The sequence below is a fragment of the Arachis ipaensis genome, chromosome B06 (genome assembly GCF_000816755.2).
Source record: "Arachis ipaensis cultivar K30076 chromosome B06, Araip1.1, whole genome shotgun sequence".
NCBI classification, from domain to species: Eukaryota; Viridiplantae; Streptophyta; class Magnoliopsida; order Fabales; family Fabaceae; genus Arachis; species Arachis ipaensis.
The window spans coordinates 120832975-120856708 of record NC_029790.2 but is presented as its reverse complement, the minus strand read 5'-3'; the positions used below and the strand labels follow the sequence as shown (position 1 = coordinate 120856708).

At 37.9% G+C, this 23734-nt stretch overlaps 1 protein-coding gene across 1 annotated transcript; it reads right to left on the bottom strand.

The window, feature by feature from the left end:
* LOC107647428 (protein FAR1-RELATED SEQUENCE 5-like) lies at nucleotides 6157-7586 on the bottom strand. Its single transcript, XM_016351503.2, has 2 exons — nucleotides 6885-7586; nucleotides 6157-6711 (listed from the first exon to the last, which is right to left on the bottom strand). The coding sequence occupies exons 1-2, from the start codon at nucleotides 7584-7586 to the stop codon at nucleotides 6157-6159; spliced, it is 1257 nt and encodes a 418-aa protein (XP_016206989.2).

Here is a 23734-nt window from a genome sequence, read left to right as displayed (position 1 = left end):
TCTACTACTTCCCAAAAAAAGTGATATTGTACTCCAATGTGTTTTGTTCTTGAATGAAAGGCAGGATTCCTTGCAATGTACAAGGCACTTTGACTGTCACAATACACAGAAATCTTCTATTGTTTGTGCCCGAGTTCTTCTATCAACCTTTGGATCCAAATAGCTTCCTTGCATGCTTGTGTAGCTGCCATATATTCAGCTTCTGTAGTAGATAAAGCTACAACAGTCTGTAATTTAAATAGCCAGCTCACAGCTCCTCCTGCAAGTGTAAACACATAGCTTGTAGTAGATTTTCGTTTATCAAGATTACCTGCAAAGTCTGAGTCGACATATCCATTGACAATGAATTCTGATCCTCCAAAACATAATGCAACATTTGAGGTTCCTTTGATGTATCTCAAGATCCTCTTAACAACATTCCAATGCTCTTTACCCGGATCTACCATAAATCGACTTACCACCGCAACTGCTTGAGCAATATCTGGCCTTGTACAGATAATGGCATACATAAGGCTTCCCACTGTTGATGCATACGGTACTCGAGACATTTCCATCCTCTTTGCTTCACTACTAGGGCACATACTTGAGGATAATATAAAATTCATAGGAAGTGGGGTTGAAATTGGCTTACATTCTTGCATGTTGAAGCGTTGCAAGATCTTCTTCAAATAATTCTTTTGCGATAGCCAAATCTTCCTATCCTTTTTGTCTCGGTGAATTTGCATCCCTAAAATCTTGTTTGCTGGTCCCAAGTCTTTTATATCAAACTCCCTAGCCAACTGTGCCTTCAATTCTTGGATTTGATCTTTGTTGGGACCTACCACCAACATGTCATCCACATACAACAGCAGAATGATAAAACCATTATCACCAGACCTCTTGTAATAAGTACGATGATCTGAACTAAGTCTATTGTATCCAAGGCTAATAGTGAAAGAATCAAATCTCTTGTACCAACACCTTGGCGCCTGCTTTAGACCGTACAGAGATTTAGTTAACCTACAAATCAAGTTTTCTTTTCCTTGTTCTTCAAAACCTTCTGGTTGGAGCATATATATCTCTTATTCAAGTTCTCCATGAAGAAAAGCAGTCTTTACATCTAATTGCTCTAGATGTAAATCAAATGCAGTACACATAGCCAAAACTACTCTAATAGTAGTTAGTCTCACCACTGGAGAAAATATTTCATTGAAGTCAACACCTTCTTTCTGAGCATATCCCTTGACAACCAATCTTGCACGATATCGTTCCACCTGATCATTACTATCTCGTTTGATCTTGTAAACCCATTTGTTACCAATGGCTTTCCGACCTGCTGGAAGTTCAACAAGTTTCCAGGTATGGTTTCTATGTAATGCCTCAATTTCTTCTTGCATTGCTGTCATCCACATAGAAGCGTCTGGATTGTGCATAGCCTCCATAAAAGTTGTTGGCTCTCCATCTTCTGTCAAAAGACAATATGTATCATGGTTTTTCAAAACATAATTTGAGTGCCATGATGGTGTTCTTCTTTGTCGAGTGGATCGACGAACTTCTATGTCATTGGCCTTTGCTTCTTGTTCTTTGTGTTGTGGTTTTGCTTCAGAAATATCACATTCTCTGCATTTTTCATCTATTTGAACAGTGGTTATCTCTTTAACAGTGCTATCATTTTCTTGTTCCTTTTTCAATTCATCTTCTGCAAATATCACATCTCTACTAACAACTACCTTGTGGGCAGTGGGATCCCACAGGCGATACCCCTTAACTCCGTCAGCATAACCCAAGAATATACATTTTCTAGATTTTGGGTCTAGCTTTGTTCTTTCTTGGGAATTGTACATCACGTACACAGGACAACCAAATATATGTAAAGAAGAATAATTAGGTGGCTTACCTTGTCACATCTCCATTAGTGTCTTTAACCCAATTGCAGTTGATGGTGACCGATTTATCACATAACAGGCGATTTTAACAGCTTCTGCCCAAAAAGACTTGGCTAAACCTACAGTTTGCAACATAGCTCGTGCTCTTTCTAGGAGAGTCCTATTCATTTGCTCTGCTACACCATTTTGCTGAGGCGTATATGCAACTGTGAATTGTCGTTGAATACCTGCTTGCTTGCAAAATGTTAGAAAATCACCATCGACATATTCTCCTCCATTATCTGTCCTTAAACACTTGATCTTCTTTCCAGATTCAAGTTCTAACTTTGCTTTGAACTCTTTGAACATCGCAAACACGTTTGACTTCTTCTTGATCGGGTACACACATAGCCTCCTAGAGTAATCATCAATAAATGATACAAGATATTTTGCTCCTCCTAGGGACATCTCCGGCGATTCCCACACATAAGAATAAATCAACTCCAATATGTGCTTGCTCTGAGCAGTTGATCTACCAAACGTCAATCTATGTTGTTTGCTTGTAACGCAGTGCTTACAAAACGGTAAGTTTACCGATTTGAGCCCGGGAATGAGATTACATTCTACAAGAATCTTCAAGCCTCGTTCTGACATGTGGCCTAGTTTGCAATGCCATATCATCATCATTTCTTCTTGGCTTGTTAAAGTAACTGATGCCTCTCCTCTTGTAAAGTATCTCCCACAAGCATGTATAGATTTGCTGCAATCTTTTCTGCTTTTATTACCCAAGAGCTCCTTTAACAACTTTTAAGATCCCACCTTCAATATGGGTCTTACAACCAAGTTCATCCAATTTCCCAATCGACAACAAATTCTTCTTCAAGCCTTTCACGTGTCTTACCCTTGAAGTGAACGAATAGAACCATCAAACATTTTTATTTTGACAGTACCCATTCCAACAATTTCTAAGGCATGATCGTTTCCCATAAACACCAATCCTTCCGAGACAGGTTCATATGTACAAAACCAATCACGATGAGGAGTCATGTGCCATGTTGCTCCTGAATCAACAATCCAAACATCAGTGAGCTGTTTACTGCCTTTAGAACCAGTTGTTGCTTCGTCATACAGGATTTCTCCATCATCAGAGGTGCTCGCAACACATCCTTGAGAACTTGATCCTTCTGGAATCTTCTCCATACTCTTCTTATTCCAACAATCTTTTTTGAAGTGCCCTCTCTTTCCACAATTGTAGCATTTGACCTGCTTCTTACTTTGTGACTTTGGTCTACTTTGACTCCCACTGGAACCACGCTCTATTGATCTTCCTCTTATCATCAACAAAGCCTCTACTTGTTTTGAGCTCTCTAATCTATCTTCCTTATTCTTGCGCCTAGATTCTTCTCCAAGAACCGCAGTAGCCATGTCATTAAAAGAAAGATAATCAGTCAAAACATTACTAGTTAAGTTAATGATAAGTTGATCATATGAATCTGGTAGACTTTGAAGTAAGAGCTCTGCACGTTCATTTTCCGCTATGGTATATTCCAACGATGAAAGTTGGGAGAATAGCGTATTTAGATTGTTGATGTGATCCGTTGCCGATGTTGACTCACTCATTCGAAGAGTATAAAGTCTTCTCTTCAAGAATATCTTGTTGTGAAGTGACTTGACTTCATATAATTTGGTGAGAGCATCCCAAATTTTCTTTGCTATCTTTTTCTCTGCTACACTTGATAAAACTGAATCAGCTAGTGCCAAGTGTAAGTTTGCAACAGCATTATTGTCCATCTCCTTCCATTTTTCATCTGTAATTCCAGTGGGTCTACCTTCAATTGCTGTCACGTAATTGTCTTTTCTCATAATGGCTTTTATCTTCAATATCCATATGGAAAAATTACTCCAACTGAATTTCAGAATTTCATACTTTGCTGCCATTTTTTTAGACGGTAACTCACAGCGGGGAAAAAAATTATATTAATCAGCAACCTTTGGTGGCTCTGATACCACTGTTAGGTACCATACAAATGACACAGCAAAATATAGAGATGAAAAATTAGAAATTTGTATAAAATATGGAAACAATTGAATAACTTTTTTTGAGAATTACAACTTCTCTCTATCACAAGGAGACTACAATAACACTCTCTCTTGACAAAAGGAGAACACACTTCTCTCTCTATATATAGGAGAAAACTACTCAAAGAAATATTATGTTATTCTATTTGGATGACTTGATTGAAATGAATTAAAGAAAAACTCAATTTATAGGTGAGTCTCTTTAATATGAACCATCCGTCAATTAGAGGTATATAATTCTTCTCTTTTTCAACCACTAAAATTCTAAGGTTATAAACTAAGATTGTTTATTACCTCTCATTTTATTTAGTTATTATTTATTTATATATTTTCTAAAATTTGCTTTACTAATTTTCACAGCTTATCTCTATAAATTACTAACCCGTTGTTTGTGGTATGCCTTACCCAATTGTGAGGTAATCAAATCTAAGATATTGAATGAGGTTACCGTATGGTTGGATCTAAATTTCAAAATCAACTCAGCTGTACAAACTGTTACGGTCATGAAGCTAATAAATTAACTTCATTTAAATAGTAAGTCACAATTTAAATTAAAGTAACACAATTAACCAAAGCCATGCAAATATAATTTCGATCACCCATTTATGTTACTATATAAATCCATCGAATTTGGAATTCTAAAGGGTGAATGGATGCAAATCGCATATAACGCCCAAGGGAGTACGTTTTCGCATATAAACTACTAGCCAAATGTGCTTTAAGGTAATAAGACTCAACCTATTTAATTTACACACAAAACCCGTATTTATAGATTTCGAATTCACTTTATTTGTATTATATTGCACTACACGAATAATTTTTTTTAAAATTTAAATTAATCCATTATAATATTAATAGTTATGTAAATTAAAAATATAAAAATATTTAAATTATTCGTTACGTAAATTATTTTTATATTAGTTTCTTTGTTGATGATAATTAATTATAGTAGGAGTACATAAAGAGTACATAATATTGAACACCAATATTATTTTTAATTTTTTGTTTTCATTTGTTTGAAATAAAAGTTTGTTTAGTACAATTTAATTCGAATCAACTGAAGTTTACACATACAACATAACTATCAAAAAGACCAACAATTTCTTTTAACATCAAAATAAAAACTATCAAAAAGACCAACAGTTTCTTTAACATCACACTAATGAAACCAGGTACATGTATTCACTCATTACCCCTTGACAAAATGATCTTATGGTTATCTAAATTTAGCAACAGTGTGTTGGGCACTTTGACTAGCCATCCTAAACTTTTGAAGCCAGTAACTTTAGGTGTTAATGGTTGAAGCTCTTTGATCATGTAGAAATGATGTCTTAGCTGACCCACAATTCTTGGCATGGCAAGATCTTTTTCCACCACTTCTTTAGGTGTTAATGGTTGAAACTCCTTGATCATGCAAAAATGGTGTCTTGGCTGACCCACAATTCTTGGCATGGCAAGATCTTTTTCCACCAAGCTGACTTTGTCTCAAATCGGACCCTAATGACTGGACAATAAGTTGAGATTCAGTCTTTTTCCATACTTAGTATTGAAAAAATGAAATAGTAAATTATCATACGGTAACACTACCATTAACGACTTTAAATTTAGCACTAACCTCATCTAACATGTCCTCGTTGTTTGCTGTGCAATTTCGCCGATCATGTCCAAAACCGTGGCAGCGCCTGCACTGCCTAGCCATTTTGTCGTTGCCGGTTGACCGCGGTGTACCTTTTGACTTGATAATCTTTGAATCTAAAATATCTTCACCATCTACAGTATCATGCACGAAAGTTGAACTATTACCCTTCGGAACTTTCGCTTCAATCTCTTTTAATAGCTGTGCTATCTTGGCAGCAGCGTACTTGTACGTGGCAGGCCGTTGAGCCGCTAACAAACACATAGGGAGGCAAGAAGTCCACAACGAACCATACCGCCCCCGAAATGCTCTATTACTATCCAAACCTCTGTCCAAGTCGTGGAATGATCCAGACTTAGCATCTTTGCACCACCTTTTCCGCACCAACCACATTGCAAGGCATCCTTCTCCAGCTCTTTCAAAACACAGAATTCTAATGCTGTTCTAAAGCTTGCAAGAACACTCATACCTTTCAGAATTGCTTTCATACAGTACAGAGTAAACCCGACGGGGCTTACGAAACTTTCTAAACATGAACTTCTCTGTGCTACCATAACTCTCCCTATGAAGAACTATCAACGCAGCCATCCCTTCAATCTATTTCTTGACCTCGAAGAATATCTCTCTAGTGTAGATTTGTGACATGGCCCTCTCAATTGATTCCAGTCCAGTAGTTATGACCGGTTCTGAATATAGAGATTTGTAATCCGCGATAAACTCATTATTCCTGTAGTCCTTAACCACACGTTTAAGATTCTCGACCAACTCCAACAAACAATTCGATGACTTGATAAACCTTTTAAGCAATGCATTAATACCCTCGCGTCTTGACGTCGTTCTCAACCCAGCACAAAACGTATCACACAAATATGCATTTGCCCAATGTACCCTCTTCTCGTACGTTGCCCAAATCCATTCGTTCTCCTGTAACCCGAATGCATCAACCATGTCTGCCCAATACTGATCAAACTCCTCTACCTCAAAATGACCATACACAGCAGTCTTAAAAGCAGCACAAAAATCATTATCCTTGATGTTTGAAACAGCATTCCACGCTAAGTGCCAGGTGCAAAGTCGATGCGTGGCATTAGGGAATTCTGTCCTAATAGCCTCCTTCGTTGACTCGTCTCCATCTGTAACCACAACTTTGGGCTATTTTTGATGCATGACCTCAAGGAAAGTGCCTAGCAGCCACTTATAAGATGGAATTTTCTCGTCCTCCAGCAACCCGAAACCAAAAATTATTGTCTGTCGGTGGTGATTAGTGCCAGAAAATATTACTAAAGGCCGCTTGTATAGATTTTCCTATATGTCGAATCAAATGCCAACACGTCACCAAAGCACTCATAGTCATACTGCATCGCTCCGTCTGACCAAAACAGATGACCAAGGTGGTTTTCGGGACAATATGTGTACATCACAACAGCTAATGGATCCATCTCAGTTTTTCCCTTCAGATAACTTATTGCTGCTGCCGCATTGCCCTGAACAATCCGAGAGCGACGTACATCGTCGATATAGTTGTAAACATCCTTCTTTATGAAGTGCAAGTTTTGATAACCCCCAGACAAATATGCAAAGAACCACATGATCTGATTGGTTTGGAATCCTGCTTCGTGCATACTATGAATGTGGGCTTTATCACCTTCGTTGATATTGCGGTGGGCTGCCATCACATTAGTGAAAGCAGGCAAAGTCAAATCATGATTGTGATCTTGAACAAATGTCTTCGTCCTCCACTTGCCACTCTGTTTGTCTAAAAATACAACGAACTTCGCACTACAGTTGGTCCTAGTATCTGCCTTATGCGCCCTCTTCCTATCCGCCCTCTCATAGTGCTTCTTCTCCCGCAAGCCCTGTCGATTGCAATAGGAAAATTTTCTCACAACATTTCCTTCATCATCTTTAATGGAATCCCCTTTTTGAACAGCAAATCCAGTCGCCTTTGCATACTCCACATATCTTGCATAAGCATCTTCAACCCTATGAAATTCGGCATCGGCCAATGCAGCCGCGGTTGAAAACATCGAAGTGTCCACATCATCACTCATTTCATTGCCTGAACCACGTGGTGACTCCGATGAAGGCATTCTGCCACCATCGTCCCCTTCACCAAATACATCAACTCTCTCTACCGTCTCACTATCCTTGCACACTCGTGACGGTGACTCTAACCCCTTAGACACCTCTTCCTCTTCCTCTTCGGACTCACTACTCCATCCATCGGTCCATTGACCCGAAAAGTCCGAGTTCCCTTCGCTGCCACTATCCATTCCAAGGCGTTATTAAGTATCTGCATTATACAATTCAAATTTAAACATACTGGCAACACCGAAGATAACATAAAATTCTAACATTTGATTCACAACATTGATCACAATTCAAAAAAAAAGTATAATTTTCAATTCTCTTAAGAATTCCAATTCTCTTCAAATTAAATCAGACGAAGAATAGAGTGCTACTTGGCTTTCATAATGCTTTGAAGATATTTTAAAGCCTTTAGCTAATTATACAAAAGCAACAACTTTATATATAAAAGAATAATTTCATATCAAAGAAAGAAACACGTTTATTTTATTTACCTCGTCAATCCTTGTGATTCTGGTAGTCCAACCCTTATAAAAAATGGGAGAAAGAAGATACATAAGAGAATTTATTTAAACTCAGATATTGGAGAGGAAACAGTACTAGTGGAACTAAAGTATAACTCAAGAGTAACACGTTAATTTTATGCAGAACGGAAATTGGAAATCAAAATCAAATAAAACAAGAAAAACTCAAATACATACATTAGATCATAGCTTATAGTGGAATTTGTAGAAAAGTATTAAAATCTCCTTCAATCCTTCCAACAAAAGGAGACAAAGAAGATAAACAATTTCTTATTTTGAATCAAGGATATCAGACAAGAAAGAGTACTAGTAGAACTAAAGCAAAACTCAAAAGTAAAAGATTTAATTTTGTACAAAAAAATTGAAAATAAAAATAAACTAAAATAAGAAAATCTGAAATAGATACATTAGATCATAACTTGCAGTGGCATTTATGAAGAAGTACTCAAATCTCCTTCAACCCTTCCAAATATAAAAAAAAAGAAGAAAGAAGATAAACATGTGGTTTATTTTAACAGAAGATATCGGACAAAAAAGAGTACTAGTAGAACTAAAGCATAACTCAAACATAAGAAGTTTATTTTGTGCGAAAAGTTTTGGAAATTAAAATACAATAACATAAAGAAAATTCAAATATAACATGCAGTGGCATTTATGGAGAAGTATTCAACTCTCCTTTAACCCTTTCAACGAAAGAACGAGAAAAAGAAGATAAACAGGAGAGTTTATTTGAAACCAGAACATTCGAGAGAATAAATAGGAACTAAAGCATAACTCGAAAATAATAGATTTATTTTGCGCAAAAACAATTCGAAATCGAAATAAAATAAAATACAGATCACTCAAATAGATAAGTAAGATCATAACTTGCAGTGAGATTTATGGAGAAGTACTCAAATTTCTTTCAATCCTTCCCACAAAAATTTCTAACACAAACACTTTTTATGGCTAATGACTCTCTCTAAACCATCAATGTGAATAAGCTAAATATACATAAATGGTCTAACAGATACATCTCTCAGCAACTAAACCAATAATACTTTCTAAAGATAAGAAGAAAATGAGGAAAAAATTTGATTCATAAATGCTAAAACATGTACACACATTATTGTTAAACTTTTTGTATAATCACATGGCATGTTTTGGTACTTTATTGAATTCATTCATATTGGATACCAACAGAAGTAAGGTACTTTTATTGAAGTTTCAATAATAATCCAAAGATGACCATTTAATATGGTTCCAGGAGCCATACTCATTCAACATACTAAAAACAAAAACAAAATACTCAACAACGATTGCAGACTAAAACGAAAAAAGGATGATAACATACCTGAATGTAGTGACTGTCAATACCACCGACGATATACCCGTTGCGCCAAGCCGCTTCCGACACCTTGATGTTTAATTCCACCCACACAGCCTTCTCCAATCCGCGCCTACCAGATACGACGCCAATGACCCACCATACTTTTTCCCCGCTTTCACCTCCAACTAGCGCCCTTCAACGCTGTCCATGATATATCCCCGCCTCCGACACCTTGATAGAATAATCTATGCAAATCACCTTCTCTGATCAATTTCTAACAGGTGCCGCGACAACAACCCACAACAAATTTTACCTCTGCAGACCACCACTGACTACAAAGAGAGGCCAACAACCTTCAACAACGATAGATTCACTACACCATTCATTCCCTGTTTGAATTTGGAACCTTAACTGTGGCTTTCAAATTTCTATTTTTTTTTTCTAATAAATTTTTTTCTCAAAAATAAATTTTAAATTTATGATTTTTCCCTTCATTAATGTATTCAACTATTATTATTTTTACTGTAATTGAAAAATTCATTTGGTCATAGTACAGTCAATCACAAGCTCCAACTGCATGTGTCATCAAGAATTACAGTACACATCATATGGTCACTTTGGCCACCTTAACTTCTTGGCCACCATAGAAGCTCCCTATATATATAATCACCCGTTTCAACAACACATTAACTACACATTAATTCCATCCAAACACACAATTCAAACTTAATCATAGAGGCATTTAGACTAGGATTTCACATTACAATACCCGGTATTTAAATAAAACTTAAACCGTACCTCTTGAAAGCCAAAATTAAGCCTTGCACTTGTGAATTTTCATCAAGCCTTAGCTCCAAGTCTCACCAATGTTCAATCTAATACCTCTAACACCACTATACACTATTTCACGTAATATACACAATACTCAATATACTAGGGTTTCATAAGGAATCATAGACACAAGGAAAGTATTCTTTTCTTTTTTTCACTAAAATATAGGATAAAACCCAGCTAGATCTCATTCTAGAGTACCCCTAAACCATCAAAATTACAAGATTTCTCAATACCCAAAGCTCAAATTTAAATTTGATATGTACTGCAAAAATTGGGTAAGAGAATTCAAAATTCTTATCAGTCTATTTAAATAGAATTATAGAGGATGAGATAGGTGACACGTAACCGCAAACGGTGCGGCGATCGGAGCTCCGGATAGAAAGTTATGGTGGTTTGAAGAATCAAGTGTTAGGGTTTCACTCTTCCTCCCTCTCTTCTCATCTCAGCTGCACACTCTCTCTCTCTCTCAATGGGTTGAAATTGCTGAAATAGCTTTTGTTAAAGGCTTATATATGTTGGGCTTGGGTCCAACTTGGTTTCGGTTCACTTATATAGCCCGTTTGGCCAAACTTTGGGCCAAAACCTTTAAGGTTAGTGTTTTAATTTACATTTTAAATATTTTTACTTTCTCAAATCATAAATTCTAATTTCTTAACCCTTCTCACTCATAATTAATTTTCTCAGCTGTAGTACCAAACAGATTTAACCTGGTACTGTCGGTCAAATTTTCAGTGCGCATTTTTACGCAGAGAACTATATTTTCCGACTCGAAAAAATTCTCTAACTCCAAATATCATTGTTAAATTTCCAAATTATGATTGATAAAATTTTCAACCCTTTTTTCTCATATTTAATTTAATTACTTATTTAATTATCGTTTGACCAGGTTTTACATCCTATCCACCTAATTTAAAATTTTGTCCTCAAATTTAGTAACTTGTGGATAATTACGGGTAGTCATTCCTCATATCAGGTTCCAACTCCCAAGTATGCTCCTCAATTTCTGATTGACTCCAAGCTACCTTAACCAATTGAATTTCTTTTCCATAGAACTTCTTAATGCTTACATCATCAATATGAACCGGAGCAACTTGAAAAGTCAGATGTAGAAAACGTAGTCGATCCCTAGATTCCAATTGAGAGGATCATGAAGTACGAGGGTACCAAAGACCTCCAAGAACACATAATATCCTTTGAGGCCAAGATGAACCTGGAAGTAAAGCACCCGATCAGCCTACTAAGCATTACACAATGCTTAGAAGAGTCCCCGAGAAAGTACTTAGACAGATTTAACAATGAGTGCCTAACCATCAACGGTCTAATACACTCGGTGGCCAGCCTGTGCCTGACCAACAGTTTGATGAATGAAGACTTCTAGAAGGACCTCACGACGAAACTTGTCCGGTCAATGCATGAAATCCAAAGCGTGGCATGGGAGTACATAAATGACTAGAAGGTAAGCCAAGTCATGGCCGCCAATAAATGACACCACGATGGTGTGGATTTTCTAACCACAGACTAACCGGCAAGTGCACCGGGTCGTACCAAGTAATACCTTATGTGAGTAAGGGTTGATCCCACGAGGATTGATGGATTAAGCAACAATAGTGTTTGATAGGATTAGTTAGACAAACAGAAAATAGTGTTTGGAAGTTCAAAAGCATAAAAAAAATAAAGAAGAGTTTGAAGACAGGCAGGTGAATAGGTGAGGATAAAATATAAAGAAACAGTTAAGGTTTCAGAGTTATCTATTTTCCGGATTGACTTTTCTTATTATTTTATTTTAATCATGTAAGATCTAATTTATGGCAACTATATGTGACTAGACCCTAATTCCTTAGACCTTTCTAGTCTCTTCTAAAATTCATCAACAGCCAATTCCTTAGTCAATTAATTCTAATTAGGGGGTGAAGTTCAATTCTAGTTATATGCCACAGAAATCCTAATTACCCAAACATAAAAGGATTATATGTCATGTATCCTATTAAATCCAGATAAATTAGAAATTAGGAGAATATGTTTTCAAGCTGTTGTTCAAGTAAAGAGCTTTTCCAAGTTATACAAGAACGCATTTAGAAAGAGGGTCATACTTCCGTTCCACCCAAATTCATAAAATAAAGAACGAAAATAATTCTTAAATATAAATCAAAACATGAATTAAAATAGAAAAATAATAGTATCAATCCATACAATAGACAGAGCTCCTAACCTTAACAGTGGAGGTTTAGTTGCTCATGGTTTAGAGAAAATACGGATTGTAAATTGGGATGGAATGGGATCCTCCCCAGGACCTCCTTTAAAAGAGAGGTTTCTTCTCCCTTTTATAACTAATCCTAATAAATTTAAAATCTAATTTTAAAAATTAAAATAATATCTTTTCCTAGAATTCAAATTTGAATTTAAATTTGAATTAATTAACAAGTTTTCAGCTGATGGGTGGGGACCACTTGATTTATCCATTCTGCAGCTTCTAATCTGTGTTTTCTGGGCTGAAATTGGGTCAAAACAGCCCAGAAATCGCCCCCAGCGTCTTTCTGCGTTTTTTGCACGTTGCGCATGTCACGCGTACGCATCGGTCACGCGCACGCGTCGATGGTCTTTTTCGCGAGACACGCGGACGCGTTGGTCACGCGGATGCGTCGCTTTGCAAATCTTCAAATCACGCGTAAGCGTCAGTCACGCGCACGCGTCGCCATGGAAAGCTCCAAATTCACGCGCACGCGTCAGGCACGCGTGCGCGTTGCTCCTCGCTGCCATCTCCTTTGATTCTTGTGCTGCAGAAACTCCATCAAATCCAGCCGAATGCTACCTAAAATAAACAGTATTGCACAAAACTCAAAATAGCATCCATAGTGGCTAAAATATAGTTCATTCTTAATTAAACTCAACAAATTACATGCAAATTTACTAGGAAAAAATAGGAAAGATGCTCACGCATCACAACACCAAACTTGAATTGTTGCTTGTCCTCAAGCAACCAAAACTAATATAAGCTTAGGATGTGAATTTGCATGAGAATGAGAGTTCGATTAAGCTCATGTCTCTTCTTATAGTGGGGTTTACAACTGCAATCCTGAATAGTTTTGGCATCTTACTTTATCCTTTGAAGTTCAGAATGATTAGCATCCATAGGAACTCAGAATTCAGATAGTGTTATTGATTCTCCTAGTTCAGTATATTGATTCTTGAACACAGCTACTTTATGAGTCTTGGTCGTGACCCTAAGCATTTTGTTTTCCAGTATTACCACCGGATACATAAATGCCATAGACACATAACTGGGTAAACCTTTTCAGATTGTGACTCAGCTTTGCTAGAGTCCGCAGTTAGAGGTGCCCAGAGTTCTTAAGCACACTCGTTTTGCTTTGGACCACGACTTTAACCGCTCAGTCCCAAGCTTTTCACTTGACACCTTCACGCCACAAGCACATGGTTAGGGATAGCTTGATTTAGCCGCTTAGACCAGGATTTTATTCCTTTGGGCCCTCCTCTCCATGCTCAAAACCTTGGATCCTTTTTACCCTTTGCCTTTTAGTTTAAAGGGGTTATTGGCTTTTTCTGCTTTCTTTTTTTTCTTTTTTTCTTTCTTTTTTTTAGAAATTTTTTTTCGCAAGCTTCGTGTTTTTTACTGCTTTTTCTTGCTTCAAGAATCAATTTTATGATTTTTCAGATTATCAATAACATTTCTCTTTTTTCATCATTCTTTCAAGAGCCAACAATTTTAACATTCATAAACTTCACTATCAAAATTATGCACTATTCAAGCATTCATTCAAAAAACATAAAGTACCGCCACATCTAAGTAAGTGAGACTACTTAAAAATTAAACTCAAATTCTCATGCACTACATCTGTTCTTCTTTCTTTTTGATTTCAAGCTTAGTGGGCAATACATGAGACATCTTTCAGAATTAAAGCACTTAACAGAAAAATTAAACTATAACCTATGAATCTACTAATAAAGGATCATGCAATAAACAAAAGAAAGTAGCAGGAAACTAGAACATAACATAATAAAAGCGGGAAGGAAAAAAATGAAAGGAACTCAACCACCTTAGTTATCCGAGCGGTCATTTTATTCTTTAGGTTGTGCTCTTTTGTGAAGATGATTCACCTCCCTTTGGTGCCATAAGAATAGACAGAAAACCCTATAAGCGAAGCGTCAACACCAAACTTAAAGGTTTCCTTGTCCTCAAGTAAAGAAGAACTGAAAATAAAAAGAAACAAATATTATACTGAAATAAGAATAAAAGGATAAAAGAACAAGAGAGAATTAGGATTTGGGAGAGAGAATAAAAAAAATTAAAAAAAACTGGCGGCGAACTGGTGGAGGTGTGCGGCGCAGGCGACGCGTACGCATACGGCATGTGTACGTGTGGGTCGCGAGATTTTTTTAATGACACGGAAGCGTCAGGCATTAGTCCGCGTCCCCTGGGTTTTGTGCGATTCGCGCGAAGCCAGCCGCGCGTACGCGCAACTCTCTGTAACTTTTTATTTTTCTCGCACCCCTAGATGACGCGTGATGTGTGAGCATCTTATCTATCTTTTCCCTAGTGAATTTGCATCTAATTGTTGAATTTAATTAAGAATTAATTATATTTTAGCCACTATAGATGCTATTTTGAGTTTTGTACAATACTGTTTATTTTAGGTAGCATTTGGCAGAATTTGATGGAGTTTCTGCAGAGAAAGAGAAGAAGCCAAGGAGATGACCAGCGAATACCGACGCGGACGCATGGCTCACGCAACCGCGCGGAATGGAGGAAATCACAATGACGCGATCGCGTGCCTGACGCGAACGCGTGGACTGGAATCTGCACAAATGACGCGAACGCGTGGACGACGCGGACGCGTCACATGCGCCACGTGCAGAAAATATAGAAAAACGCTGGGGGCGATTTCTGGGCCGTTTTAACCCAGTTCTTAGCCCATAAATCACAGATTAGAAGCTACAGAATGGACAAATCAAGTGGTCCCCACCCATCAGTAGAAGACTTGTTAATTAATTCGAATTTAAATTCAAATCTTAAATTAGACCATCTCCAGTAAGGAACTCATCTCAGTCCCTATTTATGACCCACCTGTCATAAAAAGTAACTCCACACCAGCTTTTGCGTCATAAACGTTATTACTAATTTAATTATTATTTTATTATTTAATATAATTATTTAATTATTTCAGATTTTATATTATTATTTTTTTAAAATAACTTGACAAATGGCAAGTTTTATTGGTCAACTTGAGTCCCTGTTTAGAGGGACTCCCTCACCTTGAGATCCGTGCAGGAACTCATTCCTTCTCTCCTCCAATGGTTAGAGTTCCTATGTGTTAGAAAAAAGTGAAAGAGGAACTCACCATTGTAGGTGCTCTTAGGAAAAGATATTATTTTAAGTTTAATTTTAAATATTAGATTTTAAATTTATTAGGATTAGTTATAAAAAGGGATCTGATGCCATGAGATTAGGAGCTCGGTACATTTTTACCTGAATCCTTATTTTCTCTTTTCCATGAGCAACTAAACCTCCACTGTTAAGGTTAGGAGCTCTGTCTATTGTATGGATTGATAATATTATTTTTCTATTTTAATTCATGTTTTGATTTATATTTCAATAATTGTTTTCGTTGTTTATTTTATGAATTTGGATGGAACGGAAGTATGACCCATGTTCTATTTGAGTTCTTGTAAAACTTGGAAAAGCTCTTTACTTGAACAATAGCTTGAAAACATATTATCTTGAATTTCTAATTGTTTGTATTTAACGGGATACGTGACATATAATCCCTTTATCTTTGAATAATTAGAATTCTTGTGGCATATAAACTAGGATTCGATCATCGTCCTCTAATTGGAATTAATTGACCAAGGAATTGGCAGTTGATGAATTTTAGAGGAGACTAGGAAGGTCTAAGGAATTAGGGTCTAGTCATAAATAGTTTGCCATGAATTAAATCTTGCATAATTAAAATAGTTAATAAGAAAAGTCAATCCGGAAAATAGATAACTCTAAAGCCCTAACTGCCTTCTCCATACATTATTCCCAACTTAATTACTTGCCCTTCTTCAATATTTTTTATATTGTTTAATCTCTTTTATACTGCATCTCAACACCAATTTTTGTTTGTCTAACTAAACCTATCAAACACTATTGTTGCTTAGTCTATCAATCCTCGTGGGATCGACCCTTACTCACGTAAGGTATTACTTGGTACAACCCGGTGCACTTGCCGATTAATAAGTGTGGTTGTAAAATACCACACCAAGTTTTTGGCGCCGTTGTCGGGGATTGACTGTGATTAACAACTACTCGTTATTTGATTGCTTAGATTAGATAATTTTTCTTTATTATTATATTTTTTTATTTTATTATTAATTTTTATTTTACATTTGTAAATTTTTTTTTCTTAAATTCTGAAATTAAGTTTGGTGTTACTCAGTTGATTCTATTTTAATTTTTTCTGTTTAATTTTTCTTTTAAATCTTTGAAATTTTTATTTATTTTCAATTATTATTTTCGAAATTTTATTTATTTATTTAGTTAGTATTTTTATTTATTTTATACAGGTTACTTCACAGGGACTTCTCTGCACTCTGACGTAGAGAGTCCCATTTTTTCTTGTTTTCTGCTTGTGTATGCGCAGGAACAGAGACAAAGAACATCTCTTAGACTTTGATCCTGAACCTGAAAGAACTTTCAGGCGACGTTTACAATAAGCAAGACTTTGCAAGACTGCAGAATCCACTATGGCAAATAATAAGCTAATGCCAATGTGGTAAATCCGAATAGGGATGATCAACAGAGGAGAGTGCTTGGCTCTTATTCTGCCCCTACTGCGGATCTCTATGGAAAAAGCATTGTGGTGCCTCCTATAACTGCAAACAACTTTGAGTTAAAGCCACAATTGGTCACCCTGGTGCAACAAAACTGCCAGTATCATGGACTTCCTCATGAAGATCCAAATCAATTTATTTCTGATTTTCTGCAGATATGTGATACTGTGAAGACAAATGGAGTAAACCCAGAGGTGTACAAACTCATGCTTTTTCCATTTGCTCTGAGGGATAAAGCAAAGCTATGGTTAGATTCCCAACCAAAAGAGAGTTTGAATACTTGGGAAAAGGTTGTGACAGAGTTTCTCACTAAATTTTTTCCACCAAAGAAGCTGACTAAGCTTAGGTTGGAGGTTCAGACCTTCAAGCAGAAGGACGGTGAAACTCTTTATGAAGCTTGGGAGAGATACAAGCTACTGACTAGGCAATGCCCTCCAGACATGTTCTCCAAGTGGACCCAACTGGATATCTTTTATGAAGGCTTAGGAGAGATGTCAAAGATGAGCCTAGACACTTCTGCAGGCGGTTCATTGCACAAGAAGAAGACACCAGAGGAGACTATTGAGCTGATTGAATTGGTTGCAAGCAACCAATATTTATACACATCTAACAGAAATCCTGTGAACTCTGAGACCCCTCAGAAGAGAGGCGTGTTGGAAGTAGAAGCTGTTAATGCTCTTCTTGCTCAGAACAAGCTTATGTCTCAGCAGATAAATCTACTTACTCAACAGATGGGTGGCATGCAAGTCTCAGCTATCAACACTCAAAATCCACCCCAAGAGACCTCCTATGACATGACAGGTAACTTTGTGCAAAATGATAATTATGATTATGCTCAACCCTCTTCTGAACAGGTCAATTACATGGGGAGTGGTCCTAGAAATCCTAACAATGATCCGTATTCTAAGACATACAATCAGGGGTGGAGGAATTACCCAAATTTTGGGTGGAGAGATCAACCTCAGAGACCTCAGAACTTCAACAATAGTTCTCAGGGCAGTTTTCAACAGAACAACAATAATAACCGCCAATTTCAGTCTCAGCAACAACAACCACCTCAGCAGACAAATTCTAAATCCCAAGAAGATTCTAAATGGGAGATGATGATGAGTTTCATGCTAGAAACTAAAGCCTCTATTAGAAACTTGGAGGTGCAAATGAGTCAAATGAGTAAGCAATTACCTGAAAGGTCTCCAAATATATTTCCTGGTGATACAGTGGTGAACCCAAGAGAAGATTGCAAGGCCATTCAATTGAGAAGTGGTAAGGCAGCTGGTTCTGAGACTAAGGTCAATGAAGATCTAGTTGAAAAGGAAGCTCCAGAGGAGAAGAAGAAAGAAGCAGAGCACGCCCTCCTAAACGTGCAGACCACCCATTTCCTGACTCTCTTGACACTTATCCCACCTTGCCAAAGGCCCCTGAATACAAACCAAAAATGCCATATCCTCAGAGGCTTCAGAAGGCGTCCAAAGAAAAGAAATTCTCTAAATTTTTAGATGTCTTCAAGAAGCTGCAGATCAACATCCCTTTTGCAGAGGCTCTGGAGCAAATACCTCTCTATGCTAAATTTATGAAAGAGTTGTTGACACACAAGAGGAATTGGAAGGAGCAAGAAACCGTGGTGTTAACCAAGGAATGCATTGCTATTATTCAACACACCGTTCCTGAGAAGATGCCAGACCCAGGGAGCTTTGTCATTCCTTGCACCATTGGAGAAGTCGGCATTCAGAGAGCTTTATGTGATCTTGGAGCTAGCATTAACCTCATGCCACTTTCAGTGATGAAAAGGCTTCAAATTGAGGAGGTAAAACCCACTCGTATTTCTCTTCAACTTGCTGATCTTTCTATCAAATTACCTGTGGGTGTTGTTGAAGATTTACTTGTGAAAGTAGGACCATTTATCTTCCCTGTTGATTTTGTTATATTAGACATGGAAGAGGAGGTAAAACCATCTATTATACTTCGTAGACCCTTTTTAGCTACAGGTAGAGCTCTGATTGATGTGCAAAAGGGTGAATTAACCCTGAGGGTTAATGAAGAACAGGTGGTCCTAAATATTTTTGAAGCCCTCAAACACCCCAATGATTCTGAGGGGTGTATGAAAATAGATGTTATTGAACCACTTGTTCAAGAAGTACTGGAAACTGAGGTACTTGATGATGTTCTAGATCCTATTTCTGAGTGTGAATTAGTTGAAGTTGATGATTCACCACCCCAAAAGGAGCTTATGAACACGCCAATTAAGGAGGAGGAAGCCCCCAAGCTTGAGCTCAAACCCTTACCCCCCTTCTCTGAAATATGTGTTTTTGGGTGAAAATGATTCATATCCAGTGATTATTAGCTCTTCTCTGATGCCTGAAGAAGAGGAGGCGCTTATTTCAGTGCTCAGGAGCCATAAAACAGCTCTTGGGTGGACCATTAGTGACTTGAAGGGGATTAGTCCAACCAGGTGTATGCACAAGATCCTTCTTGAAGATGATGCTAAACCAGTTGTGCAACCACAAAGGAGACTCAATCCAACTATGAAAGAGGTGGTCCAAAAAGAGGTAATAAAATTATAGGAAGCATGTATTATTTACCCTATTTCTGACAGCCCTTGGGTAAGTCCTGTGCAGGTAGTTCCCAAGAAAGGAGGGATGACAGTGATCAAAAATGAAAAGAATGAGCTTATTCCTATAAGAACAGTCACAGGATGGAGAATGTGCATAGATTACAGGAGGCTCAACACTGCTACAAGGAAGGATCATTTTCCCCTCCCCTTCATTAATCAGATGCTTGAGAGGTTAGCTGGTCATGCTTTTTATTGTTTTCTAGATGGATATTCTGGATATAATCAAATTGCAGTGGACCCTCAAGATCAAGAGAAGACAGCATTCACATGCCCCTTTGGAGTATTTGCTTACAGGAAAATGCCATTTGGTCTTTGCAATGCTCCAGCAACTTTTCAGAGGTGTATGCTTTCAATTTTTTCTGATATGGTTGAAAAGTTTATTGAAATATTTATGGATGACTTTTCTGTTTTTGGTAATTCTTTTGCATCATGCCTTGAACATTTATCTCTTGTCTTGAAACAGTGTCAAGAATCAAACCTTGTTTTGAATTGGGAAAAATGCCATTTTATGGTAACAGAAGGCATTGTTCTTGGACACCGGATTTCAAGTAAGGGAATTGAGGTTGACAGAGCAAAGGTGGAGGTAATTGAAAAATTACCACCACCAACTAATATTAAGGCAATTAGGAGTTTCTTGGGTCATGCAGGATTTTATAGAAGATTTATAAAGGATTTTTCTAAAATTGCTAAACCATTGAGCAACCTGTTGGTTGTTGATGTTCCTTTTGTCTTTGATTCTAATTGTCTGCATGCTTTTGAAACTCTGAAAGCAAACCTTACTTCTGCTCCCATTATAGCTCCCCCTGACTGGGATTTACCATTTGAATTAATGTGTGATGCTAGTGATTTTGCTATAGGAGCTGTTTTAGGACAGAGGCATGGTAAGCTTGTACATGTCATTTATTATGCCAGCCGTGTGTTAAATGATGCTCAAAAGAATTATACAACTACAGAAAAGGAATTATTAGCTGTTGTGTATGCTGTTGATAAGTTTAGGTCCTATTTACTTGGTTCTAAGGTTATTGTTTATACTGACCATGCTGCTTTGAAGTACCTTCTAACCAAGCAGGATTCTAAACCAAGATTAATCAGATGGGTGTTGCTTCTTCCGGAGTTTGATATTGAAATAAAAGACAGGAAAGGGTCAGAAAATCAAGTAGCTGACCATCTCTGCAGAATTGAGCCTGAAGCAGGAGTGCAATCACCCACAGCTGTAACTGAGACATTTTTGGATGAGCAATTATTCCTCATTCAGCAGGCTCCATGGTTTGCAGACATTGCAAATTATAAGGCCATGAATTTTATCCCAAGGGAGTACAGTAGGCAACAAGAGAAGAAGCTATTGACTGATGCAAAGTACTACATTTGGGAGGAACCATACCTTTTTAAAAGGTGTTCAGATGGAATTATCCAGAGGTGTGTCCCAGATGAAGAAAAACAGCAGATTCTTTGGCACTGTCATGGTTCTGAGTATGGAGGCCACTTTGGTGGTGAAATGACAGCTACAAAGGTCCTTCAGAGTGGGTTTTACTGGCCGACTCTCTTCAGAGACTCAAGAGCATTTGTAAAGCACTGTGACAGATGTGAAAAAGCAACGAATCTCCCTGCCAACCATGAAATGCCACAACAGGGGATTCTTGAGGTTGAGTTGTTTGATGTGTGGGGTATTGATTTCATGGGACCTTTCCCACCCTCACATTCAAACAACTATATCCTAGTGGCAGTTGACTATGTGTCCAAATGGGTGGAAGCTGTGGCTTTGCCCACCAATGATGCCAAGGTGGTAATGAGCTTTCTTCAGAGATATATCTTTTGCCGGTTTGGTGTCCCAAGGACACTCATTAGTGATGGAGGAAGCCACTTCTGTAACAGACAGCTGGACTCTCTTCTGCATAGATATGGAGTCCGTCATAAAGTGGCAACCCCCTACCACCCTCAGACAAGTGGACAGGTTGAAGTTTCCAACAGGGAGCTTAAGAGGATTTTGGAAAAGACCGTCAGTATTTCAAGAAAGGACTGGTCTAGGAAGCTTGATGATGCTCTCTGGGCATACCGGACAGCATACAAGACTCCAATTGGCATGTCCCCATATCAGTTGGTCTATGGCAAAGCCTGTCACTTGCCAGTGGAGCTAGAGCACAAGGCTTATTGGGCAATCAGGTACCTGAATCTTGATTCAAAAGCTGCAGGAATTAAGCGGATGCTTCAGTTGAATGAGTTTGATGAATTCAGATATTCAGCCTATGAGAATGCCAAGCTCTATAAGGAGAGAACCAAGCTACTGCATGATAAGAAGATTGCCATCAGAATCTTTGAGCCAGGACAAAGAGTGCTTCTGTATAATTCAAGGCTCAAATTCTTTCCCGGGAAGCTGAAATCTCGGTGGTCAGGACCGTTTGTGGTTACCAGAGCCTCACCATATGGTCATGTGGAAATACAGGAAGAAAATTCTGACAGGAAATTTATAGTGAATGGCCAGAGGTTGAAGCACTATCTTGGAGGCGAGATTGACCGCCAGAGGTCCACTCATCTGCTAAACTAGCAGAACTGACCGTCAAGCTAGTGACGTTAAAGAAGCGCTTGTCGGGAGGCAACCCGATAATTTCGTATCCTTCGCCATTTTTCGTAGTAGTTTTTCTTAGTTATTTTGATTTTATTGAGTTCTTACTAATTCTCTGATCATGCAGCTATGTTCTTCCAGGAACCGACCACCTCAAGCTTAAAAAAAAAAAAAAAGAGCTACGCGACGCGACCGCATCAGCGACGCGTCCGCGTCGCAAGGGGAGAAGAGAAAAATAAAAATGAACAGAGAGTTACGCTGGAGAGTGGCTGGAGGCATGCCAATGGCACAATTTGTCCCACGCGACCGCGTCGCCTACGCATCCGCGTCGTATGGGCGTAATGGCCTCCCACGCGACCGCGTGCCCTGATTTTCGACGTAAAATAGGTGCACAGCTGAAAGTTGTGCTAGAGTGGTGCTGGACTGGCGCTGGACGCACAATTCCCTTCACGCGACCGCATGCCCCACGCGGCCGCGTCGTACCCCATTAACTGCCTACTCGCGCGATCGCATGCCCCATGCGATCGCGTCACCCCAATTTTGGCAATTATATCAATTTGAACAAAGAGTTGTGCTGGCGCGAGGCTGCACTCGCGTCAGAAGCACAAAACTGGGTCACGCGACCGCGTGCCCCACGCGGCCGCGTCGCTTGCGCCGCCCAGTTTTCTCTCTCTCCCAATCCTAATTCTCTTTTATTCTCTTATCCTTTTATTTTTTTCTTTCATTTAAATATTTGTCTCTTCTATTTTCAGTTCTTCTTTGCTTGAGGACATGCAAACCTTTAAGTTTGGTGTTGACGTTGCGCTTATAGGTTTTCTAGTACAAAAGGGAGGCGAATCATCTTCACGGAGGAACACAACCTGAAGAATAAAACGACCGCTAGGATAATTAAGGTGGTTGAGTTCCTTTCATTTTTATTCCTTCCCTCTTTTCTATATTATGTTCCGGTTTCCTGTTATTTTTCTTTGTTTGTTGCATGATCCTTTATTAGTTAGAATCCTAGGACTAGTTTAGTTTTCATTTAATTGCTTTAATGCTGAAAAGATGTTTCATGTACCACTCACTGAACTTGAATCTAAAAATAAAAGAAAAAGAAGTGATGTATTGCATGAGAAATTGAGTTAATTTTAAAAATAGTCTGATTTACTTAAATGTGGTGGTATTTTCTGTGATTCTGAATGCATGCTTGAATAGTGCATATTTTTTATAGTGAAGTTTATGAATGTTAAAATTGTTGGCTCTTGAAAGAATGATGAAAAAGAAAAATGTTATTGATAATTTGAAAAATCATAAAATTGATTCTCGAAGCAAGAAAAAGCAGTGAAAACACAAGGCTTGCGAAAAAAAAATTATAAAAAAAAAAATAGCAAGCAGAAAAAGCCAATAACCCTTTAAACTAAAAGGCAAAGGGTAAAAAGGAT

Excerpts from the sequence above, each read along its gene's own strand:
- LOC107647428 (XM_016351503.2), bottom strand. The coding sequence starts at position 7,586 with ATGTTTTCAACCGCGGCTGCATTGGCCGATGCCGAATTTCATAGGGTT. Across the intron at positions 6,712-6,884 it reads AGTGCTTTGGTGACGTGTTG|CCCAAAGTTGTGGTTACAGA; the intron begins GCATTTGATTCG and ends CATCAAAAATAG.